Genomic DNA, 27,701 nt, shown 5'->3' with positions numbered 1-27,701 from the left:
ATTTTTTCTGTTACATGTAAAGATAGTTCTCAACTTTTGTTTATACAAGCTTCACAATTTCAGATTTTTCTCCCTCCCCCCTCCCCTAGACAGCAGGTAATCTGATATAGGTTATATCTATATGTTTATATACATATAGATATATATATATCTATACACACACATATATATACACATAATAACATTAATCCTATTTCTGCATTAATCCTGTTATAAGAGAAAAAATCAGAGCAGTGATGCCAAACCTCAAAATAGAAAAAAAAAAACAATAGCACCCAAAACAAAAGAAATAGTATGGTTCAATCAGCATCTATACTCCACAGTTCTTTTTTTTTTTTTTCTTGGATTTGGAGATCCTCTTCTATCATGAGTTCCCTGGAACTCTTCTGTACCATTGCATTGGTGAGAAGAATATAGTGCATCACAGTAGGTCAACACTCAATGTTGATGATACTGTGTATAATGTTCTTCTGGTTCTGCTCATCTCACTCATCATCAGCTCACATAACACCATACTGTCTTTTTAATCTATTCCTTTTCATTCATGCCTCCCCACACTAATTCAGCCCTTCATTACCTCAAGGAATGGTATAATGGAAAGATAATTTGCTCTGAAGTCACAAATCCTACCTCTAACTCTACCCATGACCTCAGTTTCCTCATTGGAAAATGAAAAGTTGTACTAGATGACCTCTGGGGTTCCTTCTGATAACCCTATGGCTGGAAAATTGCAGTATTCTCTTCACTGGGTTCCCTGCCTTGTTTCTGCCACCTCACATAGTGCTTTCAGATCAACTGGCCTAATATACTACTGTGTACACAGCATTTCCCAGTTAGAAACCTTCAGTAGTGCCCCATTGCAAGCTCTTCAAACTGGTTTTCAAGGTTTCCCCCAATCCGGCTCCTCATCTATCTCTTCACCTTTCAACTCCCAACCACCCCCTTCCATCAATCTTCTGCTCTGGCCAAACTAGGTTACTTTCCCTGCAGTACACTGGGGACGGCTGCACTGGTGTCCACGCGGACCCACTTGGTGCCTTTCAAGGGCTTGCAGAGGTCTTCCTTCTCCCTTGAAGCTTTCCCCACACTGTGCCTTCTGGGAATGCTCACTTTCTATAGTATTTCCCATGTACAGTTGGCAAATACCCTCGTGCTTTGTTTCTGTACGTGCCCTGTTCTTGTTTGTCCTTCGTTCCCAAAGAGGACTATGACAGATGTCTTGACTTACAATGAATTGGATCTAAGCGAGGGAGGGGTATGCAAAGTCACCAGCCTCACTCTCTCCTCTGTAGCCATCTGGGTCTAGTGGAAGATATAGTATCAGGACGACTGGAGATGCCCCCCCCCCCATGTTTAAGGCAATTGGGATTAAGTGACTTGCCCAGGGTTACACAGTTAGTATCTGAGGTTAGATTTGAACTTAGGTCCTCCCAACTTTAGGGCCAGTGCTCTAGCCACTGTACCACCTAGCTGCCCCATGAGCCGTGTTACCCCAAATAGAGTAAGCCCCTCCAGGCCAAGGACTACCCTCTACCTCCATATATCCTATACCTTTTACTACATATACCTCTATACATACTACATAGCGCTGACACTGATTACATATATGCCGATGATGAGGTTCTGTCTTCTGCCATCTCTGGCATTACTTTCCTACGTCACGTCCATCGTTAGAGCAGTTGTGCCAGTACGGAGGGGCAAATGTGTTTATTGGTGAGAACACTGTGTCCAGACATCCCTCAATCCAGTTAATTCATTGTCTCTCTGGTTTCCCATCCTGCTATGTCTCAAGACCTTCATTGTCCGGTGCCCAACCTTTGGTGATGGGTTTCTCCACACTTGGCCAAGCCAGTCCTGGTGATCCATACCTGTACTCAAAGCTTGTCCAGCTTGGCACAGGGCTTGCTTGAGCTAGTCCTTGGCTGCTACAGCCTTTCAAGAGCTCCGGAGGTAGGAGGAGGTACTGGAGCAAGACTTTGGAGGAACATTTCCTGATGTAATTAACCCCACCCAGTGGCTGCCCTTTGTTTTAAATTGGATTTCTTTGTGTAACACAAATGTGATTTCAGCTAAATTCAATTTACTTTGACTTCTTAGTTGAGTGCCTCTTCCTATGTGTGGCTGCTTTAGTCATTTTAAGTCTGAACAATCTCTCTTTGAATGGGGAATTTCAGTGAAATGCCATTTCTCTAAGATGGGGGTCTTCAATTTTTGTCTTTCAGGTCTTATCACAATGGTTATACTTAGAATATGAACAAGGAAGAAAATTGACTTTGGAAATGTTTCCCTTCACATCATCATGACTGTGGACTACCTTTGATTCTCATTTGGTTCATTAATATGTGACAGAAAACCTATCATTAATTGAACATAATTACAAAAGTATAATTTCTCTATATCTCTATCTGTATCTCAGATAGAGGTGTATCTGTATAAATTGATGTATAACTTGTATTTGCAGGACGCCAGCACATTGCGCTCATCATGTTACAGAGACCGATGATCATTTTGTCCAGTGACTCCTGTGCAATGATTTGAAGAGATTGTCTTTTTATATCAATACCTTGTTGTACACATGACTTTTATTAAAGCTATGTTTGTTATTTGCTTATCTTTCTCTAATTCACTTTGATTGTTAAGGTCCTGTTTGCCCTCAGGGTTAGAGGGTTAGAAAGCTAAGCTGATGGAAATGGAAACAACCACAGAATACTTGTGTTTCTTCTCTGGCTATAAGCATACATGGTCAGCCCAGAACCTCTGCCCTCTTAGTGGTTCTGAAAGTGGAATTTAAGTTAAGACTATGTGTGAAATACAATACGCCATCCCAGGGTCTCACCAAATACCCAAACCGTCTGGCTCACCTAGGGAGTTAGCTAGCTAACCAGTTGGACGGCAAACTTGAAAGCCACTAAGGCTTTTATCAAAACAGTCAGTCATTGGTATGGCTGTCAGGGAGGTCTCTCTCTTTGGCCTCAAAGGAGGCCAGGTATTAGGTCAGCCTCTTGACCCTCTGGCTTCTCTCTCTCTCTTTCCAATGCTTTTTGTTAATAAGCAGAATAATGACAAAAGCATTTGGTTTTTTTTGCTAGCCCTTGTCCCTAAGCTGGGCTTAGCAGATGCCAGGCTCTTTGTTTGGTTTGGGGATCCATTACTTTCCCTAAACCTACATGTGGGAACTGGGCCGTTTCTGTCAGGTATTTTCTAACAGTCGGGAACCAGTTGCCAGATTTGGAGCACGCACATTTGGTAGGATTTTTTTGTTCTTGAAAAGGATGTCTTCCAGGCCTTTTTACAGACCATGAGCATGCCTTGTCACAGTGATATGTTCATTGAATATGTGAGCATAAGCCTAAACACATTGCTGATGGTGATTTTTGTAGGTAATGGAACTTGGCTTCGAAAAAGCCCATAGGCCCACTTGGGGGTCCAGTTTCTAGGATATAGCGTTCATGTCCATAGCACTGGTCATGTCATGTCTGAAAAAAAAGCACATGAATGTAATCATGGTGTTGTGGCTGAAGGGCTGGCCCTGGAGTCAGGGAGATCGCAATTTGTATCTAGCCTCTTCTGTGTCCTAGCTTTGTGACCCTGGGCAAGTCACTTAACCTCTCTGAGCCTCAGTTTCCTCATCTGTAAAATGGGGATAATAATCATACCTACCTCACAGGGTTGTTGTGAGGATCAAATACGATAATGGATGTAAAGCATTCGCAAAGCGTTATATAACTGTCAGTTCTGATTTTCTGCTCTGAACTTTGTAAAGAATCTTGAAATGATTCTGATTTCTCTGCCCATCTCAAGTCCCCACTCAAATGTGGGTGAAAAGGCATATGGAGGAGAGAAATGATTTAAAGACAAAAATAAACCATATCTGAATTTTACATTTAATTCAACATTTGTTTTCGATGGTCCTTTTAATTTTGAGCGGCTCCAAGTTTTATGGATCTTATTAAATAGTTATTCCCAAGTTAAATGTGGAAAACAGGAACAGTTAGGTATGTATAGAAGCTAGAACTGGCCTGGGCAGCTTACCTAAGAACAATGTGCATAAAGGGACCTTAGGGATCAGTCATTTTTCAGAAGAGGAAACCGAGTCTCAGCAAGGGAAAGTAACCTGCCCAGCGTTCTGGACAGTAGCAAGGAACGGGGCCAGTGTCGTAACCCAGGTCTTTTACTTTAAATCTAGTACTCTCTCCACTGTGCCACACTGAGGCAAGTGCTAGGTGTCCCAGGGTATCCAGAAGCAGAAGACGGAAGATGTCCCTGCCCTCAATAAGATTATAGTCTTCTTGGAGACATAAGGAAAAGGGAGAAAGAGCCACTGATTCAACAAACACTAATAACAAGAAAAATCTGTCAGTGCTCTGAAGAAGCTTATACTACTGATAATATAATTTGATGAAAGAGAAAACACTAGTAACTCGGGGATTGGGAAAAGCTTTCTGTAGGAGGTGGCAACTGAGTTGAGCCTTGAAGGAAGCTAAAGATTCTAAGAGGTAAATTCTAGGGAAGTAGAGTCCAGACATGGGGGACAGCTGTAGGTGAGCCAGTTGGGCTGTAACAAGTGCATGAAGGGGAATCATGTAAAATAAGCTTGGAAGGAGCCAAATTGGGAAGGGCTTTAAATGTCAGACTGAGGAGTTTATATTTTATCCTTGAGGCAACAAGGGATCCAAGGAAGGTTTTTGAGCAGGAGGAGTGACAAGACGAAACCTGTACTCTTAAGTGCCAGGCACTATGTAAATGCTAGGGAAACAAAGAAAGGCAAAAAAAGCCCACCTTCAAGAGGTTCACATTCTAATGGGTGTAATAACATGCAAACAACAAGGTGCATACAAGATAAATCAATCAACCAATCAACAAACATTTATTAAGTGCCTACTCTGTGCCTGGCATTGTGTTAAGCTCTGGGGACACAAAAAGAAGCAAAAGACAGTTCCTGCCTTCAAGGAGCTGACAATTTAATGGGGGAGGATGCAAACAAATATACACAAAGCAAACTATATATGGGATGAATAGGAAATCATTAAAAGAGAGAAAGTACCAGAATTAAGAGAAGTTAAGGAAGGTTTCCTATAGAAGGCGGGATGTTAGAGGGAAGGCACTAGCAGTGTGGGGGATCAAGAAAGGCCTCTTGCAGAAGGTGGGATGGATATGAACTGAGTCTTGAAAGAGGCTTTGTTGTTCAGTCATGTCTGACTCTTTGTGACCCTATTTCGGGTTTTCTTAGCAAAGATTCTGGAGTGGTTTGCCATTTCATTCTCCAGCTCATCTGACAGATGAGGAAACAGGCAAACAGAGCAAATTACTTGCCCAGGGTCACACAGCTAGTAAGTGTCTGAGGTCTGATTTGAACTCAGGAAGATGAGTCTTCACGATGAGCTGGAGAAGGAAATGGCAAACCACTCCAGTTTCTTTGCCAAGAAAACCTCTAATGGGGTTACAGAATCAGACATGACTGAAATGACTGAACAACAAACAGGTATGGAATGTAGGGTGTGCTGCCAGAGAGGGTGGATGTGTTGATTGGCTTCACTTAACTATTTAGTTTCCTAGGTTTTTTATTTGTTTGTTTGTTTGTTTTTTAATTAAGCCTGAGGAAGGGAGGATTGGGCAGTGGTGGGAGACCTGGAAATGACTAAAGAACAAAAGAACCAGTGAAACTTTTTTCAAAGGAAAGAAAGGGCATTCTTGATCTTGAGTAGAAGCTGAGGTGAGCAGGGAACCTTTGAGGGAGGGGATCTGAGAAGTACAGTCTGGCTTGAGGCAGGAGGAAGGGGTCTTTGGAGTACTAGAAAAGAAGCTGTCTGCTATCATTCTGAAATTGTGTAAAACCTCTCAGCTTTTGATTTTTTTTTTTTGCAGGACAATGAGGGTTAAGTGACTTGCCCAGGGTCACACAGCTAGTTAAGTGTCAAGTGTCTGAGGCTGGATTTGAACTCAGGTCCTCCTGAATCCAAGGCCAGTGCTTTATCCATTGCGCCACCTAGCTGCCCCCCAGCTTTTGATTTTCAAAGGAGAAAAATCAAGAGAGGCCTCAGTTTAAGTCCTGCCTCTGACACTAGCCATGTGACTCTGGTTAAGTAATTTCCCTTTAGACTTCTGAGTTTCCTGATCTCTGGCTACCTACCTCATAAATGACTTTAAGTGGCCATATCTACAAAACAAAGGACAGATACTGGTTTTCATAGATTTCAAACTGGAGGGGATCTTAAAATTTATCTAATCCAACTCCATCATTTTACCGAGTAGGGGACTAAGACCCAGCCTTGGATCCAGTGACACTGGTGTCCTTGCTGTTTCCTGTACTCCACTGACCAACTTTGGCCATTTTCTCTGGCAGTCCCCCATTCCTGGACTCACTTTCTCCTCAGCCTTGCCTTCTGACTTCCCTGGCTTCCTTCAAGTCCCAACTAAAATTCCACCTTCTACAGGAAGCCTTCCCCAATCCCCCTTAATACTAGTTCTCCGCCCCCCCCCATGATTATTTCCAATTTTATCCTTTCTATGGCTTGTTTGTACATGGTCATTTGCATGTTATCTTCTCATTCTACTGTAAGCTCCTTGTGGGCAGGGACTGTCTTTTGCCTTTCTTTGCATCCCTAGCACTTAGCACAGTGCCTGGCACATAGTAAGCACCCCATAAATGTTTATTGGCTAACTATTTTATATCATTTTCCGGTGAGTTGTGAGGTTGGTTTAGGGGCGAGATACATTGTTTTTCTTATTCCAAATGTAGACAACTTTTCTTTCAAGCGGTATAGCAATAATAGCTCAAATACACATTGTCAGTGGGAAAAGAACAAAACCATCTTAGAGGCAGCAGGTAATCGAAAATCTAATCAGGAAAGAGGGAGAGAAGCAGTTGTCACCAGGGAGAAATGATTCATTCTGAAAGCAGCTGGCAAACAGGAAGCCCGCAGCAAGAAGTCGGTCTGCTAATACTTGTAATTAGCTGTCCCTGCAGGTGGATCTGACATTTCAAAGTGCTTCTGCTTGCGTCTGTCCCAGTTTCAAAAGGGCGAAGTGTTTTGCGACTTGGGATTTCTCAGAAAGATTCTGGGAACGGTGGGCTCTACAATGAGGATTTTTTAAAATGAAAGGTGAGATGCAAAGTGTACAGCAGGTGCCAAGAGATACCTATTTGGATTTCAACATTAATTAATTCAACTAGTACTTATCAGGTGTCTACTCTGTGCCAAGCACTGTGCTAGGTGTTAGAAACACAAACAGTGGCAGCTAGGTGGGGCCTCAGTCCAGAGGACCTGGGTTCAAATCCAGCTTCAGGTACTTACTACCCCTGGGGCAAGTCACTTCACTTCTGTTTGTCTCAGTTTCCTCCTCTTTTAAAAGGAGATGATATGACTGCACATATATAATCTATATCAAATTGCTTACTGTCTTAGGAAGGAGGGAGAAAAATTTGGAACTCAAAATCTTATTAAAAATGAATATTAAAAATTGTCTTTACATGTAATTAGAAAAATAAAATACCATTAAAAAGGAGGGGGGCTTACTAGCTGTGTGACACTGGGCAAGTCACTTAACCCTCATTGCCTTGCAAAAAAAGGGTGATAATAGCACCTGCCTCCCAGGGTTGTTGTGAGGATCAAATGAGATAATTAAAAATTTTTGCAAATCTTAAAACATTATCTAAATGGCAGCTATTATTGTTATTAAATACCAAACCCAAAGTCCTCACCCTCAAACAAATGACCTTCTGGGAGTGAACATGAAAGAACAGCAGGGAGAGAACCTGAGCCCTGAGAAGTAAGTCTTACTTTGGTAAATACAGACTACATACATATTAAATACAAAGTAATTTCTGGGAGGGGAGGTTGAGGCTGATGTGTGGGAAATGGCCCTTGAGCACTCAAGTTGAATTTTGAAGGAAGCTGGAGGAGAAGAGACTGCATCCTAGGCATGAAGTACTGACTGTACAAAGATATGGAGGAGGGAAATGGAATGTCATATCTAGAAACATCATCTGACGGAATGTAGAGCTCGAGGACAGTAATGTACAATTCATCCCACAGGCATTTATTCAACAAATACTAAGTACCATCACAGAGAGGCAGGATGGCGTAGTGAGTGAATAGGGGGCTGGCCTTGGAGTCAGGATCTGGGTTCAAGTCCTATTTCCCATCAGGACTAGCTGTGTGAAGGGGCAGATAGCTAAACCTCTTATTGCCCCATGGGGGCTCTTTAACTCTGAGCTCCAGAAAAGCTGCTGATCTCTACTGGTGGAAAGCATTTTCACTGCCTTTCCTCTGCCATCTTGGCTCCGCGCTCCTGGAAAGCATTTTTTTTTTTTTTTTTTTTTTTTTTTTTTTTTGCAGGGCAATGAGGGTTAAGTGACTTGCCTAGGGTCCTCCTAAATCCAGGGACAGTGCTTAATCCACTGCGCCACCTAGCTGCCTTATTGGAAAGCATTTTCACAAGGGGAGTTTCTTACACAGAAGATCCTCCAGGGTGGGGGTGGGGCTGGACCTGTGATTTCTTGTGTGTGGAAATTCTTTAGAGCTAGAAGAGACCTCTGAGGTCATCCAGTCCAAGTCCTTCATTTGACAGATGAGGAAACTGAGTCCCAGAGAAGTGAACTGATTTGTCCAGTGTCACAGAGGTCAGGAATGGAGCTAGGCTTCCATCCCGGCTCCTCCGATGCCTGTCTCATTAGCCTGTGCTGTCTCTGCAGGGTGCCCTCCTAGACCCTGAAGATGGAAAGCAGAACAAACAACAGCATGATTTCTGCACTGAAGGAGCTGACAGCTAAGGGGGAAGGGGGGAGGGGAAGGGAAGGACATGGACAGAAATAAGTGTTATAGGAGGTCCAGTGTATCCAGACAAACTGCTAGAAGAAAATCTGAGGAGGGAGAGATCACTTTCAGCTTGGGGGGAGGGGGGGAGGGGGGTCAGAAAAGCAGGGGCTCATGGGGCAGCTGGCGCCTGAGCCAGCCTGGAAGGAAGAGAAGGATTGAACAGGTGGAGAGGTGGAGGGAGGGGGTTCCAGGCCGGGAGGCAGCTCTGTGCAAATGCATACCTCCCACCCAGAAAGGCAGAGCTGGAGGGAGCCCTTCAGTCATCTAGCCGCCAGCGCCCTCCATCTTACGGATGAGGGAACTGATGCCTCAGTGGCCTATTCTGGGTCCAAGTGAGCCAGTGCCCCCTCTTTCTGTCTTTGTTTCCTGAGCCATTTACAAAAGAAGCAGAGGCTTCAAGCAGCTAATGAAGCCCTGATATTGAAAAGGGGAGGAAGCAATCTGGTGAAACATCCATTTCAAGTTGATTTGAAAGGCAAAGCCCGGCTTTTAGAGGATCAGATGAATGGCCAGGAACAGACTCCAGTGGCAGATGATTTCATTAGGAAAATATTTGTAACACCTATAAGCTGGGAGCAATAAACAACATGCCACAGTAGGACACTGCTTTCCAGGAGGAAGTGCCAAAGAGCCTAAGGAGCGGATCCAGCAAGGGGCAGAAGTAGGAGTCTTTCTGAAGGTGTGTGTGGGAGAGAGAATAAACATTTATATAGCACCTACTATGCACCAGGTACTGTATGTACTAGGTGCTTCTTAAGGAGATCTCATTTGATCAAAGACCCCTTAGTGGGCCAGGAGCAAAATGATGAATTTCATTCAGGGCCTACTGTGTGCAACACTAGGATGATCACGGGCAAGTCACAACCTCTCAGTGCCTCCAGGGAAGGTTACAGGAGCAGCCTATGTGCACAGGTGAAGGGAGTTTCCACACTAGAAGGTCTCCACACAGATGAAATCCTAGTCCTTGACTTGCCACCCCCACCCCCATCACCCTGGCCCAATGTGCCAGACAGAAATGAAATCACCTCTGCCCTTAAGGAGCTTATCAAATGCATTTTGAGTAAGATTTATGGGACTACAGAGAGCAGGGAAAGGAAAGGGAAACAAAATTAAGATGACCCATCCCTTTAGTTTTCTTCTAATTGCATTTGGCCTCTGTCGCTGGGAGACAAATCAAGATAGAACTTGGGAGCTGGAATGGACCATCAAGCCCAACCTCCGGTTTCATGGTGGAGGAGCCTGAAGGCCAGAGAAGGAAGCTATTCCCCGAGACCACCTGGCCAGGAAGTCAGGAGGCTAACCCAAATAGGATATCAGAGATGAAAGTGGCCTCTGAGATCAACAGGTCCAATCTCCTTTTGTAGCAGAAACTGAGGCCTCAGAGAAAGGGAAAGGACTTGTACAAAGTCACAAAGCCCAGTGACAGAGCCATCCAGAAGCCCAATCTGACTTATGGGCCTTATGGGACTGACTGTTGTTTGGGTGATTGTTGTCCTTTCTTCTCCAAGAGGACCAAAATGACATCACTGTATTGGAGTCAAGGTAGGGTGTGTCCAACAGAGGCTGATCAGACCAATCCAAGATGGGCAGGCTCTACTGCAGGTTGGGCACAAAGAATCCATGTGAATATTTAGGGTGGATTCCCTAAATTTGCACATCTCGTGTTTCTTTTGAGCTAGTGCAATTCTGCTTTGCTCACAGAGCATGGCACCTTCTCTGCTGTAGGCACTCCATGTTGGGTGGTCCTGGGTCAGTATCTCCCATGTCTCACAATCAATTCCCAAGTTCTTAAGAGAACTGACTATACAGAAAAGACAAGGGTGAAAGAGGTGTTCCACCGTGGAACGGGCTGCCTGGGGAGGCGGCAGATTTCCTCTCCTTGGGGATGCTGGCTGGATAAGCGCTTGTTACATCTATTACAGAGGGAATTCCTTTCAGGCAGGTGTTGGATTAGATTGCCACTGAGGTCCCTACTTTCTTTTTTTTTTTTTGGGTGGGGCAATGAGAGTTAAGTGACTTGCCCAGGGTCACAAAGCTAGGAAGTGTCAAGTTTCTGAGGCTAGATTTGAACTCAGGTCCTCCTGAATCCAGGGCCAGTGCTCTATTCATGGTGCTACCTAGCTGCCCCTGGGGCCCCTACTTTCAAAGAACCATTCATTTCTTCATCTGTAAAATGGGCGGGGGGGGAGGAATTGGAATACATGTCTAGGGGTAGCTAGGTGGCCCAGTGGATAAAGCACCAGCCCTGGATTCAGGAGGACTTGAGTTCAAATCTGGCCTCAGATACTTGACATTTACTAACTGTGTGACCCTAGGCAAGTCACTTAACCCTCATTGCCCTGCCCCCCCCCCCAAAAGAATACATATCTGAGAACTCCTCCAACTTTAGCAGTCTATGGTTTCTGACTCTTAGTCGTGTGCCTTCTTTACTCCACTGTCTCATGTTGTAAACTTTGGTCAATCAAACCTTTCCTGTTGTTAAGCCATTTCAGGGTAGGTCATGGTGCTTCACCCAGCTCACTACTCAAGTGGCTCCTTTTGGAATGGCAGGAGAATGCTTTGTGAAACATCTATTTGAAGAAGGCACCAGCACAAAAAGAGTGTGGGTTCCAGATGTGATCCAATGGAGTGGGAGGGGGAAGGGGCCCAAAAATGGGATGGGGAGGGTTTGATTCAGTAAAAGGCAGTGAATGTAGGGGCAGCTAGGTGGCACAGGGGCAGCTAGGTGGCGCAGTGGATAGAGCAATGGCCCTGGATTCAGGAGTACCTGAGTTCAAATCTGGCCTCAGACACTTAACACTTACTAGCTGTGTGACCCTGGGCAAGTCACTTAATCCCAATTGCCCCGAAAAAAACCAACCAAACAAAAGGCAGTGCATGTGAATGAAGCCTGACTGGGAGGCCCAAGGTCTGGGTTCTGGTTTCACTCGAAAACTCACTGAACCTGAATGTTCTCATTTGTGAAATGAGGAATTAAACAAGATCATCTCTAAGATCCCAGTAATTTCTGATATTCTGAGTTCTAAAGTCCCTTTCAGCTCTGACATCCTATATTCTAAGGCTTCTTCCAGCTCCAGCACCGGTAACTGTTTCGACAAACACAAAAGTTACCCAGATGGCAAAGAACTTGGATTTATTTATTTGCATACATGTTAAAAAAAAAAAAAGTATTTGCTGGATCCTGGGGTGAAGATGGGCTGGCTGGCTGGCAAAAAGCCCAACTGTCCCTGTTATGCTGATCTCTTTTGAGCTCAGTTGATAAATATTAAAAATCGACAAAGCCGAAATTATTTGCACATCATTATTTTCACATGAATAATCAATGCCAACTACAGGAGTCAGCAGCAAAGAAAAAATTGGCTTCAAGACATATCTAGATACAGATGTAAGTGAAGGCAACAATGAATGAGCTTATGATCCTAAGTTATCAACAATCCTACTGACAGGGACTGGAACATTTTGATCTATCCCTTAACTATGTAACCAATGCTAGCTCAAAGTATGTGGTTCTAAATAAATGTTCTGCAGGAACACGTGCAAAGCCTTTAAGGTAACAAAAAAATACAGGAATGGTGTTTGGTCTCCCATAAGGAAAGTAATTTCTGGCATTAACAGAATTTCAAACTTTTCACTAAGTTGTGCTAGCACGGTATAGATAGATAGGCTAAGTTTGTTTGGCTCAGCCTGTAATTCAATCCTAAAATCAATCAGCTAACAAGGATTTAAGTGCTTACTGGGTTCCAGGCACTGGGCTAAGCCCTCGGGATACAAAAAAAGCAAAACCAGTTCTTGTCACCTTCAGGGAGCTCACGGTCTCATGGAGAAGACACCACCATCTAAATATAAAGAAGTACATACAAGATAGTTGGTGGCACAATGGGCAGAGTGCTGGGCCTGGAGTCAGGAAGGCTCCTCTTCCTGAGTTCAAATCGGACCTCAGACGCTTATTAGCTGTGTGACCCTGGCCAAGCCACTTCACCCCATTTGCCTCCATTTCCTCATCTGTCAAATGAGCTGCAGAAGGAAATGGCAAACCACTCCACTATCTTTGCTAAGAAAACCCCAAATGGGCTCATGAAGAGTCAGACAGGATGGAAAAGACTGAACGACAAAAGCAAGAGACACAGAGGAATGTTTAGTTTGTGCCTCCTCCTGGTGGCGCTGGAAAACCCAAACTGGAGCCATCTCTGGCTAGAGCCAGAGTCATTCCATCTGGACAGGTATTGGAAGAGATGTGTAAAGAGTTCTAGAATCCCAGAACCTCAGAGAGGCAAGGCACCTGAGGGGTCCTCTAGTCTAAAGCATACCTGTCTAAAAGCCTGTCCTATAACAACCCAAATGGGCCTCAGCTTTTGATTAAAGACCTCTAAGTAAAGGATACTCAAGGCCTCCTCAAGGCAGCTCAGTCTACTGTGGGAGAACTCTGGGTGTCAGGCAGTTTTTCTTTCATTTGCTACTCATCCTGGCTTCCCCTTCTTCTCAAGGTGCTGACTACCATCCAGGCTAGAGAAGAAAGGTCCCCAAGCTCCCAGAATCAGATAGAGGGCAAGCCTTGGGGTGAGGAAGATACTTATTGGCTGTATGACCATGGCAAGTCACTTCAATTCTCAGTGCTACTGGCAACAGTCATAGACAGCTGTGTAACAGCAGTAACAGCATTGGGGGAGGGGGTTTCCATACTTGGACTTCCTTACATAGATAAAATCATAGGTCTAGACAAAGACAATGACTGGTTGATAGATACACCTATTTCTCAACCTGCAAGGCAGGTAATGCAAAGGATTTGGGCGGGGGAGTTGCTGGTTTTAGGGAAGAGGAAGACCACATATATTTCACTGGGATAAGGAACTCCCAGGGAGGAAATCCTGTTCTGCTGCCGATCATCACCTCTCTGCTACTTCTCATCTCGGAAAGTTGCCTGGTACACTTTTTTTTTTTTTTTTAGTGAGGCAATTGGGGTTAAGTGACTTGCCCAGGGTCACACAGCTAGTAAGTGTTAAGTGTCTGAGGCCAGATTTGAACTCAGGTCCTCCTGACTCCAGGGCCGGTGCTCTATCCACTGCGCCATCTAGCTTCCCCCCGGTACACTTTTGTTGCAGAGGTTAAGTGACTTAGCCAGAGCCACATAAGCAAAATATATCAGGCAAGGCTTGAACCCAGATTTTCCTGACCCTAAAGTCAGCCTGCTGTCTTTCAAGTCATCCATCCCATGCTGCCTCTTGCAAGAATCATCACATTTCTACAAATTAGAAAACAGAGACTCAAGAAAGTGAAGGGCCTTTTGGGACCCCAGTCCCAAACTTAGCAAATCTGGGAGCCGAGAATCCAACCCAGGGCTCCCAACTCCAAGTATGGTGTGCTTTCCACTCTCCTAAATATACCCATCTCCATTAAAAATTAGTGCAACCATTTGCTTCTGTTGGCTTAAGTCAGAACAACGAGGCCACTGTCCTTGTCTGTAAAGAGGGGATGCTACATTCACTCCATAATATCCCAGGGAGGCCTTGAAGGGCTTTGTTAACTTTAAAAGCTAGCTAATTTAGCATTGTGTAGGTCTAGACTGGATGTAGCAGTACAACAAGAGATGAAGCTAAAGTCTCTCCAGTCTCAATAGAAAGTGCACTTTAGCTCCCTAATCACCTCCACAGCTATCCAAGTTAATTAGGGCTTTTCTTTGGTTTTCCGATCATTATTTAAAGGGAAAAAAAAAACACAAGAAAAGCAATCTAAGGCATTAATGCCAGAGTCCCTAGTTTATCAACAACTCATTAGGTCTCAGGAACTTCTAATTTCTAATCCTGGGCTGAGCTTATTAGACATCCTTTTCTCTCTGATAAGCTCCTGGGCATCTCATTAAGCTTCAGGTGATTTGGGGTGTCTTGAGGATTAGTTAAGCCTTTAGCAGGAACCAGACAAAATTGTTGTTTAGCTCTGAAAGCCATACAATGCACCACAGGGTATCCAGAACACCTGGGAAAAGTCAGTAGGGTTAATATTGACCCCTTCCAAATTTTGAAACTAAGAATTGTATAAAATTCCCTGTTTCTACAATGAGATTGAAGCCATGGCTACCACAAGACAGCAGGGAAGCCGCTTTTATGGTTTTCACCAATATTCTCACTATCACGGTATTATAGGATCTGAGATTTGGGATCTGGAAGGGACCTTTATGCCTTGGTGCTAGTAAATGTTCAATGACCAGTTCAAATGTATGCATGCTACACTTTTAGGTTTAATTTACATTATTAGCATTTTCTCCATCACTTTCTTAAGTCCAGACGATGTAAACAAGAAATCAAGGCCCTGGTTTGTAGCACTTGTGATTTCCAAGGTGTAAATACTCACGATGAAAATTTAGCAATTAGTTCTACAAGCCTCTTTGAGCTAGCCGCAGCACACCCCTGCCTTTATGGTCATCTAGAGTCCAACCCCCTCATTTTTATAGCTGAGGAAACCAAAGCTTGGATAAGTGACTTGAGCAAAGTCACACAGAGATCATCACCCTGAGTGGAGAGAAACCATTAAGTATGACACGCAGATAGCAGATACGTGGCCTGGAAAGATAGCAGATCTCTTTGTTGTTTATAAATATCAGATGAAATAATGTCCATGAAAGTGTAGTGAAAACTGTAAGAAAGTTATCCAAATGCAAGGTGATATTAAGACTATATAAGCTGGGAGATTGAAGAGAAGGTATTTTTCCACTGTACCACACTGCTTCTAAATGAGATGCCTTCTTTGAGGCCAAGCTTGGTCATTATAATTTCACAGCACTCAATTTCAATTTGTTTTTTGCTTCTTGTTCTTTGTATTTACATCACTGTAGTCATCACAGATATTGTTCTCCTGGTTCTGCTTATTTCACTTTGTATCAATTCATATCAGTCTTCCCAAGGTTCTCGCTATTCATCACATTCATCATTTCTGATAGCACAGTAACACAACTTGTTTAGCCATTCCCCAAGGGATAGATGCCTAATTTGTTTCCAGCTCTTTGCAACTATAAATAAGTGCTGATGTGAATATTTTGGGGTATGTGGGACCTTTATTATAATGAGGAGACTGGCCAATGAGAAACCCAATACTTGAAGCATGTGCCCTATTTCAGTACATAGAACATTCACTAATATCTGCTACCTGTTTCCAATCCCACCATTTCTGAGCACAATGACTCTGGAGTTGGTACTGGGTGATGATGAAAAATCTAAGAGATTAATCATTCAGGAGTTGCTAAGTATTCATAGAAAAGGTCTGCCCCATCCATTTTCCAATTGTTTCTTTCCTTTGTTAGCATTGAGTGAGGAGGACTGCTCTGAACTGCTAGATGGAGGACAGAGAGCTAAGCATCTTTCCCTACTCAGCTGCTCCATGGCTCCATAAGCACATAATTCTGTGCTTTCTTTTGTGGTTATTCTTTCCTGGTGTTAGGTGAATGAGCCCAGGTATTTAGAGGTGACTGAGTAGCAACCTTGACATGGGCATGTCTCTAGCAGCTACCTAGTGGGCACTGTAAGGATTGGAGAGATGAAAGGCCAGCAACCAAACCCACTGAGTCACCCAAGAAGCAGCCTGTTGATAGCTGGCATCTTACCCTTCTCTGGCACCTGAGCAAAAAAGGAGGAAATAGTACCAGCAGCAGATAGACTCAGTCCAGCAGTGCATGGACCTGTTTAGTGGAGATGCCATGCCCCTAAAGGAGCCAGCCAAGAGGAATATCCAAGCAATTCATCCATCACTGATGCTATACCTTGCAATAAATTTCATGGGGACTTCATGAAGGTAGAAAACTACTTGCAGGACTAGGATTTGGGTGGTAGCTCTTTGCCACGCATTCTCTCCACATGTTCCTCACTATCACTGTACTGTAAGTTTGAGCTTACTGCCCCTAGAGACCTTGTGTGTGCAATGGCAGAGTATGTCACTGGTTTGGGGAGTATGTTTTATACTAATTGTTCTTTCTATACTTTTTTACTAAATCCCTTTTCTAAAAGCAAATAGACTGGGGCAGCTAGGTGGTGCAGTAGATAGAGCACCAGCCCTGGATTCAGGAGGATCTGAGTTCAAATCCGGCCTCAGACACATGACACTTACTAGCTGTGTGACCCTGGGCAAGTCACTTAACCCCAATTGTCTCACCAAAAAAAAAAAAAAAAAAGCAAATAGACTGGCTGACTGATTAATAATAGGGAACTTGCCAGTAAGGGCTCAGGAGTTACAGTACTAGGTAGTCATCCACTCTCTCAGGACCCCAACCTCTGAACGTGAGTGCCTAGTTGGAGGAGTAACCACAGAAAGGATACTACATTATCATTAGAATCAAGGGGGACGGACATTTTGGTCATTCTCATAGCAAATTCCAGAATGTTTAGATGAATTCAGAACTTCAATAGTGTAATACAGTCAAGGGTCAGCCAAGATGGTGGAAAAAGAGGTATCACTGCAGCCCAGCTCTTCAGACAGCTACTCCATGGAAGCTCTCAGACAAGTACCAGATAGAATAAGAATCAGAAATCAAAGAAGCAGCAGCAATGGATTATTGTCCCAGCAAAAGATCACAAATTTGATCTGGAGGCAGCTAGGTGGCGCAGTGGATAGAGCACTGGCCCTGGAGTCAGGAGTACCTGAGTTCAAATCTGGCCTCAGACACTTAACACTTACTAGCTGTGTGACCCTGGGCAAGTCACTTAACCCCAATTACCTCACTAAAAAAAAAAAAAATAGAAAACCACAAATTTGATCCGTAGGTAAGTGGGCAGGACAGGAACTATGAAACAGGAATGGGCTAGTATCTTAGAGCAAGTTGCTTGAGAGTGGAAGAGGGCTGAAGTATTGTTCCTCTAGGAGAGGGGATATGGGAGCTGGTCCTCTGGGAGTGAATGGAAAAGGGCTATTGTGCTCTCTAGCTGACCCCAGAAGCAGGACATCAGATAAGAAGGGCCCCTAATGTCCAGGCAGAATTATTTATTGACCAGCCTTAACACAAAGTCCCTATCCAGACAGTAAGGCTGGAAGAACGGGTAAACAAAACTAGAAAAATGATAAAAGAACTACTATGCTGTCTGAGATTCCCAAGAAACCAACCCATATAAGAAGAACTCAAAACACCTATAAGCAAAGCCTCAAAGAAAAACACAGTCTGGCCACAAGATCAATTAGAATTCCCAAAAGAAATAGTGTAAGGGTTTACAAAGACATTTTAAAATGATATAAATGAAATGGGAAGACTGAAGGAAAGAATTCTGAAAGAAATGAGAGTTACCAAGTTACAGACTCCCTGAAAATTAAAATGGTCCAAAGAGAAGTTGATGACTCCATGAGAAAATGATAAATATTAAAACAAAGCTAAAAAGTTGAAAAAAAGAGCTGAACATAAAAGATATATCATATAAAAAAACAACTGACTTAGAAAATAGATTCAGCAGAGCTAATACAAGAATCATTCTACTACTTGAAAGCCATGACTGAAAAAGGGCCTGTATATCTTATTTCAAGAAATTGTGGAAGAAGAGTATCCAGATATATTAGATAGAACAAGAGGATAAAATGGAAATAGAAAGAATCCACCCATCACCTCCTGACAGAAACCCCCAAATGAAAATTCCCAGGAACATCCATAACAGCTTCCAGGTTAAAGGAAAAAAAAAATCTAACAAATGACAAATATCCTGAAAGAAAGAGTTCAAATATCAAGGAACCATAGGAAGTCTGGCACAGATGACATGATGGTGTCCTGCTATAAATCTTTTAGTGTACTGAGGGACTCTTGTTATTGATGGCTTCCATGGGTTATCTACCTAGTGATGGAGTTTCTGTTTCAAAGGCTATGGACATTCTAATCATTCTATTTGCATAAGATATAATGGTGTACTTAGAGAACCACCGAGAGTCAATTAAAAAGTTAATCAAAACAAAAACTTCTGCAAAATTGCAGGATATAAAATAAATTCACACAAATCATCAGCCTTTCTGTATATCACAATTACAAAAACCCAGCAGGAAGAGAAACAAAGAGAAATTCTTTTTAAAATAACTACAGAATGTATAAAATACTGTCATGACACACACAGGACCTATGTGAATAGAACTATAAAATAACCACTTTACCTAATTGGGGGGGAATATCCATTGTTCATGAATAGACCCAACCTATATAAGAAAAATGACAAATCTACCTAAATTAGTTTGTAGGAATGAAAGGTCAAGAATACAAAAGGAAATAATGAAAAGGGGGGGAGGGGGGGCAATGGGCCTAGCAGTGCCAGATCTCAAACTATACTACAAGGCAGCAATTATCAAAACAATTTGGTCCTGGTTAAAAAAGAGAGGTCAATCAGTGGAAAAGATTAGGTACACAAAATACTTAAGCAAACAAACCTGGCAGCCTAGTGTTTGATGAACCTAAATAGCCCAGCTACTGGGATAAGGATTTACTATGTGACAAAAACTGCTGGGAAAACTGGACAGCAGTCTGGCAGAAATTCCATTTAGACCTCACACCATAGACCACAATAAGCTCTAAATGGATAATGACCTAGATAGAAAAGATTACATCATAAGCCAATTAGAAGAATAAGGGAGAAATTACCTTTCAGAACTATGAATAGAAGAAAAGTTCATGACTAAACAAGGGATAGAGAGGATTAGAGAAGGTAAAATGGACATTTTTGACTACTTAGAGTTTAAAAAAAAAGTTTTTCTACAAATAAATCCAATGCAGCTAAGATAGAAGGGAAACAGTTAACTCTGGGCAGGGGGTGAGGGGTGGGAAAGAAAGCTTTGCAGCAAGTTTCTCTGAAAAAAGTATCATTTCGAGTATATATATATATGTGTGTGTGTGTGTGTGTATATATATATATATATATATGAAACTGATTAGAATTTATAAGAATAAGATCCATTCTTCAATTGACAAAGGGTAGAAGGAGATGACAGTTCTCAAGGAAGAAATTCAAGCTAGCCCTATAAGGGAAAAATGCTCCAAATGACTAATACTTAGAGAAATGCACATTAAAGCAGCTCTGAAGTTTTATCTCACAACCATGAGTTTGGCAAAGTTTGACAAAAAAAAAAAAGAAAACAACAAATGTTGGAGGGTTTGGTGGAGAAAGACACATTTGTGCACTGTTGGGGAGTTATGAATTAGTCCAACCATTCTGGAAGGCAATTTGGAACTATGGCTCCAAAGTTACCAGCCACGTGCATCCTTTCTGGCCCAGCGATTTTACTATGAGACCTATGTACCCAAAAACATCAAAGAAAGAGGTCCTATACGTGTAAGAATATTTAAAGCTGTTATTTTGTGGAAACTACTGGGATGACTGTTGACTGAGGAATGTCTGAACAAATTATGGTATGTGAATGTAATGGAATACTTTTGTGATTTCAGAGAAACTTGGGGAGACTTGCACAGATAGATGCCAAATAAAGTGAGCAGAGCCAGGAGAGCAATTTATAATTTATAACAATTTATAACATCAAGATAAGAAAAAAAATTTTTGAAGGACTTAAGAACTCTGATCAATGCAATGATTATCAATGATTCCAGAGGATCAATAATGAAGAATTTGAACCCCCCCCCTCCTGACAGAGACATGATGCAGAATGAGACACATTTTTTTGACCTAACCAACATGGGAATTTGTTTTGCTTGACTATACTTATTTGTAACAATGATTGTTCGTTCCTTCTTTCTTTTTTCCTCCCATGGGCCAAGGGATGTGGGAGGAAGAAAAAAATAAATACTTAACAATTAAAGAAAAAAACCCCTAGTGCTTTAGTGTGCCTGTTTTCCCACAACCCCTTTAACATTAATTATTCCCATCTTTTGTCATCTTTGCCAGTTTGCTGGGTGTGAGGTGAAACTTCAGAATTGTTTTGATTTATATTCCTTTTATTGTTAGAACAGTCTTTGTTGTTGGAACATTCTTTCAAATGGTTGTTAGTTTGTAATTCTGATGAGAATAGTTTGTTCATATCCTTTGACATTTGGGAATGGCTTTTCTTCTTATATATTTGTTAGTTGCTTATGTATTTGGGTATTATCAACCATATATCAGATCATGATATAAAGGCTTTCCCCCAACCAACCCCTTCCCTTCTCATTCTACTTGTATTAATTTTATTTTTGCAAAAGCTTTTCAATTTCCTGTAATTGAAACGATCTCTTTTATCTTTTCTGATCATCTCTACCCTTTGTTTGGTTAAGAATCCATCCCCTACCCTGGTTAAGGGTATCTAATCTGGTTCTTGTCTAATTTTTTTTAATAGCATGACTTTAATTATTCAGGTAAGGTATCCATTTTTAGCTTATTGTGATATATGATGTAAGATCCAAACTCTTTCACTTTATAGTGGAAACTGAGACCCAGTGAATAAAGGGGGCTCAGCCAAGGTCACAGTTAGTTAATAAACTCAGACCAGACATGTAACCTCTCACAGTCTCTTATATATATACACACACACACACATATATATATTTCAGTGGCTAGTAGCAATTTCACAATCTAAGGGCAGCTTTGTGGAAAAAGAATTGTGAGATGTGTCCACAGGAGGTAGAAGAAAATAACCAGAATAACACCTCTGCAGCTCCCATCTGTGCAATCTACCATTTGGGAAGAGGGAGAGGAGAAAAGAAAAGGCAGGGAAAGTTAGACGAATGTTCTGGAAGGCAGCACAGCCTCCCCTAATGTCAGGCACGGTGGAACATCCCACTGCAGTCATATAGAACCCTTCATTATTGATTCCTGGCTCACCTTCAGGCTCCTTGCACAGTGGTTTCCATAGAAACCATCAGGTTGCCAGGGTGATCATTAAAATCACTTCTTGGAAATTCTCAGTTGGTCTTAAAGTGGTATATGTCCTGGTTTGTCTCTGCCACTGCCTTTAGTTTATTCTTGATTTCTGTGGGTGTCCTTGTATATTCAAAACTGTCAGGTTGGGGCATTTATTTTTGAGGCTAAAAAGCAAGTGAACTGTTTTCAAAATGGAATTCTCTAGCTCTAGAGGATGAAGGGGTCTTGGAGGCCATCTAGTTCAAATCCTTTGTTTTACAGATGAGGAAACAGAGAGGTTATGAGTGATTGGGGGAGGGGGGTGGGAATCCCAATGATCTTGACCCATTCCATAGCTTACAGTATCTCTTCCTTCCTCACTGGGAGGTTAAAATGGGGATGATCTTAGCACCTACCTCCTAGGTTGTTGTGAGGATCAAATAAAATACTATTTGCCAAGTGTTTAGCACAGTACTTGGCACATAGTTGGTGCTTGATAAATGCTTGCTCCCCCCTTTACTCCCTCCCACACCCCCACTTCAGAACATAATGATGGGGGCAGCTAGGTGGCGCAGTGGATAGAGTACCAGCCCTGGATTCAGGAAGACCTGAGTTCAAATCCGGCCTCAGACACTTGACACTTACTAGCTGTGTGACCCTGGGCAAGTCACTTAACCCCCATTGCCCAGCAAAAAAACAAAATAAACCAAAAAACCCATAATGACCAGCTAACTTCATTTCTTCAAGTCTCAGTTTGCTCCTCCATAAAATGGAAATAGAAAGTCTCTGAATGACTGGATGGGCCCCTTTGGCATTATCTCCAAAGCCATTTCCAGGCCATGCTTCCAGGCTATCATACTCATTTTTCTAATCTCCCACAGACCAAAATCTTGGACTCTAGCCCTGGAAGTACCCTGAGCTCTAATAGCACCACCTTTGCCTGATTTTGCTTAGGCACAGGCTTTCCCTTCCCTTACTGGCCATTTCCAAACCAAGGTGTCTAGACTCTGGCTATCCCCTTCCTTCCCTTCTTTCCCTTCTCATTGGAACCTGGAAGACTTAAGTGGACTGATGCAGAATGAAGTGAGCAGAACCAGGAGAACATTGTATACAGTAGCAGCAACATTGTGTGATGATCAACTGTGATAGACTTGACTCTTCTCATCTGGAAATACCCTGGTATCTCATAAGCCTTACATTGCTTAGAACAAAGCCCCAAAGCCCCCAAGTCACTTCCTGGTCAATCCCCTCTCATTAGGCCTGTATCCCAGCCACTGTCATCCTACTCATCCCTCTCCCCTCCATACTTTGGATTTTGCCCTTGGAACCACCCTGACCTTCATGCCAGTTCCCAGCTAGCTCCATAGGATGCTGCCTGTACTCCAGTATCCAGTACTCCTCAATCCCCTCTGGTCAGAATCTCTGACTATGACCTTAGAACAACCCCAGGCTCAGCTAGGAGAGGTTTCACCTTATGTTGCCCCAAATTATACCTCCACATCACTCCCCAGTCATTTTTTGAGGGGGCAGGGCTATGAGGGTTAAGTGACTTGCCCAGGGTTACACAGCTAGTAAGTGTCAAGTATCTGAGGCCAGATTTGAACTTGGGCCTTCCTTAGAGGAGAACAATTTATGACCAAGCAATAGATAGAGAATATTATGAAATGCAAAATGGATGATTTTGATTACATTAAAAAGTTCTTGTACAAACAGAAGCAATGCAGCCAAAATCAGAAGGGAAACAGAAAGCTGGGAAACAATTTTTACATCCAGTGTTTCGATAAAGACCTCATGTCTAGAATATATTACATTTATAAGAATGTAAGTCATTCCCCAATTGAGAAACGGTCAAAGGATATGAACAAGGGCAGCTAGGTGGTGCAGTAGATAAAGCACTGGCCCTGGATTTAGGAGGACCTGAGTTCAAGTCTGGCCTCAGACACTTAACACTTACTAGCTGTGTGACCTTGGGCAAGTCACTTAACCCTCACTTCCCCACAAAACAAACAAATAAGCAAAGGATATGAACAGGCAGTTTTCAGGTAAAGAAATCAAAGTTATTTATTGCTATATGAAAAAATGCTCCAAATCACGATTGATTAAAGAAATGCAAATTAAAACAACTCCGAAGCACCACCTCACACCTATCAGATTGGCTAATATGACAAAAAGGGAAAATAATAAATGTTGGAGAAGTTATGGAAAAATTGGAACACTAATGGATTGTTGCTGGAGTTGTGAACTGATCCAACCATTCTGGAGAGCAATTTGGAACTATGCCCAAAGGGCTATGGGGCTGTGCATTCCCTTTGACCAAGTAATATCACTACTAGGTGTGTATCCCAAAGAAATCATAGAAAAGGGGAAAGGACCCACATGTACAAAAATAGCAGCATTCTTTGTGGTGGCAAAGAACTGGAAATCGAGGGAATGCCCATCAATTGGGGAATGGCTGAACAAGTTGTGGTATATGAATGTAATAGAATACTATTGTGCTGTAAGAAATAATGAGCAGGGGGCGGCTAGATAGCACAGTAGATAAAGCACCGGCCCTGGATTCAGGAGTACCTGAGTTCAAATCCGGCCTCAGACACTTGACACTTACTAGCTGTGTGACCCTTGGCAAGTCACTTAACCCCCATTGCCCCACAAAAACAAACAAACAAACAAAAAACAAATAATGAGCAGCAAGATTTCAGAAAAACCTGGAAAGACTTAAGTGGACTGATGCTGAGTGAAGTGAGCAGAACCAGAACATTGTACACAGTAACAACAACATTGTACGATGATCAACTGTAATAGACTTGGCTTTTCTCAGTGGTGCAATGATCTAAGACAATTCCAAAGAAGTCATGATGGAAAATGTTCTCCACATCCAGAAAAAAGAACTGTGGATTCTGAATGTAGATTGAACGATACTGTTTCTACTTTTTTTTTCTTTATTGAGGTTTTTCCCTTGTGTTCTGATTCTTCTTTCACAACATGACTAATGCAGATATATGTTTAATATAATTATACACATATAATCTATATTGGATTGCTTTCTGTCTTGGGGAGGAGGAGGGAGAAAAATTTGGAACTAAAAATCTCATGAAAACAAATGTTGAAAACTATCTTTACAGTAATTGGAAAATAATAAAATACTTTTATGATTAAAAAAAAGGACTTACATGAGCTGATACAAAGTGAATATACTGTGTACAAAGTAACAGCAATATTGTAAGATGATCAGTTGTAAGTGACTTGGCTATTCTCAACAAACAATACAATGATCTAAGACAACTCTGAAGGACTTTTTATTTATTTATTTATTTTTGGGGTGAGGCAATTGGGGTTAAGTGACTTGCCCAGAGTCACACAGCTAGTAAGTGTCAAGGGTCTGAGGCCAGATTTGAACTCAGGTACTCCTGAATCCAGGGCCGGGGCTTTATCCACTGCGCCATCTAGCTGCCCCTCTGAAGGACTTCTGATGAAAAGTGCTACCCATCCCCAGAGAAAGAACTGAGGGTGTCTGAATACAGATTGAAGCATATATATATATATATATATATATATATTTTTTTTTTTTTTTAGTGAGGCAATTGGGGTTAAGTGACTTGCCCAGGGTCACACAGTTAGTAAGTGTTAAGTGTCTGAGGCCAGATTTGAACTCAGGTACTCCTGACTCCAGGGCCGGTGCTCTATCCACTGCGCCACCTAGCTGCCCGCTGAAGCATAATTTTTTTACTTTATTTTTCTCGAGGTTTTTTTTGTCTTTCTTCTTTCACAACCTGACTAATATAGAAATGTTTTGCATGACTACACATGTATAACTTATATTGAATTGCTTGCCTTCTTAAAGGGGGAAGTGGACAGGGAGGAAGGAAGAGAATTTGGAACACAAAGTTTTTAAATTGGATGTTAAAATTGTTTTTACATGTAATTGAGGAAAAAAATAAAATGCTAAACCAAAAAAAAATTTGCCAACAGTAACAGAGGGAGTAAATGACCGAGGTGAGGTACACAAGTGCCAGTCCTCTGAATTTAAGTCCAATTCCAGTTCCACACTGCCCCTGTGCCCTGAATTCTGGCAAGACCAAAAGCAGTTGCCTGCATTGCCTTCAGCAAGGCAGATCTACAGACAGAACACATACACAGCAAGCACTTAACAAATGCTCATTGGTTGATTGGTAATTGATTTTGATGAGGATGTTAATTCAAATTTCCCAATAAATATAACAAATATAAGGGAAAGAAATATGGTGGCCTGGACCCAGTCTAGACCCCTGGTGAGTGGTTTGCAGATAGCTACCTCTCACTGACACTTTTTTCTCCATTCCTGCACTGTGACTAGTCAAAAGCCATTTGCTTTCATCTGGGAAAGAGTCCAGTATGCCTTCACTGTCTTTACCAGGGCTATCTGAACTCTTCCTCATACTACCAGGCTAGTGGGTAGAGATCTGAGGATTTCTTTCCTGAGATTGGATTGACGCTTTTCACTACACCACTGGCATAATGTTGTCCGAGCTGGATGAAGCCACTTTGGCAGAGACCTTAGATCTGATGGTGGCTCATATGAAGGACAAGTGGTATGAAATAAGTCCTAAGCAAACCCAGTGTTTACTTTTTATTTTTATTTTTTGCAGGGCAGTGAGGTTTAAGTGACTTGCCCAGGGTCACACAGCTAGTAAGTGTCAAGTGTCTGAGGCCAGATTTGAACTCAGGTCCTCCTGAATCCAGGGCTGGTGCTTTATCCACTGTACCAGCTAGCTACCCCAAACCCGGCCTTTAGCCTTGCTCAGCCAAGTTTGGAGGGAAATACAGTGGATGAGGAGAACCTAATTGTTTCCAGACCCAATTTAGAATAAGCTAATGACACTCTTCCACAATCCCTGGTTTTTGGAACTCACATTCCCTCACTGGGTATGCTGATGGCCCTTATTTCCCCATTTCTTGAGTAACCTCCAAGTCTGTCTCTTTTTAGTGAAGGCCAGAACAGGCTATAGACCTAGAATACTTAAAGTAGGCCACCTAGTTAGTTTCCTTCCCTGGCAGCTTATGACTCTCTGGGGTCTATGCTTTTGAAGGTCTCTGTCCATAAAGATTAGGCTGAGTGAAGCCTTTCCGAAGCACCCAGGATCAAATAGCCCTTAGTTTTTGGAGCTTCTCGCTTCTCAAAATGGCCTCTCAACACAACATTCTGGAAAAGGAGGTACTTGTCTGCTACTGGGCCTTATTTGCTACCGATTGGATGGTCCATGGTTATGTCATCATTACCTGCTCAGTTACCTATGACATATTGAGCAATGCAAGATGGCCCTTCTATAAAAGATCGGTAGGGCAGCTGAGGCCTCAGTCATTAAGTGGAAATATTATATTTAAAGTCATGCTCAGTTCCTTTGGTTACCTCTGGTGTTAGGACCCATTAGGAACAAGTTGAGACTTTGATAGAGACTAAGGCCAGTCTAAGACCTGACTTTCAACCTCCTCTGATGGGTCAGTGGGCCCTGGCCTGTGAAGCCCTGGCTCCTGAGAAACACAGTTCTGCCTAGTTTCCCAGTGGCTCTGCCCACTACAAGAAAGGCAAACACCACTGGTCTTCAGCAGCCATTAATCTGGTAGTAGGATATCCTGGGAATCCTCTGAGTGGACTAAGGTGCAGGTCCCATGGCTGGTGGTAGAAGAACCTTGAGGGATGGGGCAGATAGGATTTTCATCTATATTAAGGCAGTGGTCGAGTCTGCTTAAGTGATCTGGAGCCTGAAGAGAACAGGACTGCACAGTCAAAGGCTCTTTCACCTTTGGGATCTGGTTTAATGGATGAATTTTGCCAATTTCTCATGTAGCATCTGGTTGTTTGGGGGCATACACCCATTAGATGTATCATATGCCCTCTACTAAAGCAAATAATTTGACTGATATTAAGAGACTGGCAGCAGTCCATTGACAATCTGGAAATGGGGACCGTGAGACCATATGGACCCTCTCAATAAGGCTACTTCTGCCCATATGATTCCCTATACTAACTCTAATGCCTATCTATCCTATTTGTACTTCCACCTGTTCCCAACTGGCAAATTAGCCCACTTACCACATCTAAGGGCAAGATGGTTGCCTTTGTTAATCAATGTGG

At 42.5% G+C, this 27,701-nt stretch overlaps 2 protein-coding genes across 4 annotated transcripts in view; one reads left to right on the top strand and one right to left on the bottom strand.

Moving 5' to 3' along the window:
- The window catches only part of MOSPD1 (motile sperm domain containing 1), a 35,899-nt gene extending 32,006 nt beyond the window's left edge, over positions 1-3,893 (top strand). For both annotated transcript variants that reach the window (XM_043973841.1, XM_043973840.1), the window contains one exon: positions 2,223-3,893. In XM_043973841.1, coding sequence (XP_043829776.1) covers positions 2,223-2,254 — 32 coding nt within the window. In that variant the 3' untranslated portion in view covers positions 2,255-3,893. The remainder of the gene's footprint in view (positions 1-2,222) is intronic.
- The window catches only part of LOC122733436 (PPP2R1A-PPP2R2A-interacting phosphatase regulator 1-like), a 102,100-nt gene that overhangs the window by 28,438 nt on the left and 45,961 nt on the right, over positions 1-27,701 (bottom strand). The window contains exon 11 of one of the 2 annotated variants that reach the window (XM_043973838.1): positions 12,620-12,655. The exons of the other annotated variant lie outside the window; for it this stretch is intronic. Coding sequence (XP_043829773.1) covers positions 12,635-12,655 — 21 coding nt within the window. The 3' untranslated portion in view covers positions 12,620-12,634. Of the gene's footprint in view, positions 1-12,619; positions 12,656-27,701 lie in introns of those variants that run through there. 2 annotated transcript variants of the gene reach the window in all.

This window comes from Dromiciops gliroides, chromosome X (assembly GCF_019393635.1).
Source record: "Dromiciops gliroides isolate mDroGli1 chromosome X, mDroGli1.pri, whole genome shotgun sequence".
Classification (NCBI taxonomy): domain Eukaryota; kingdom Metazoa; phylum Chordata; class Mammalia; order Microbiotheria; family Microbiotheriidae; genus Dromiciops; species Dromiciops gliroides.
This window is presented reverse-complemented; position numbering and strand designations above follow the sequence as displayed.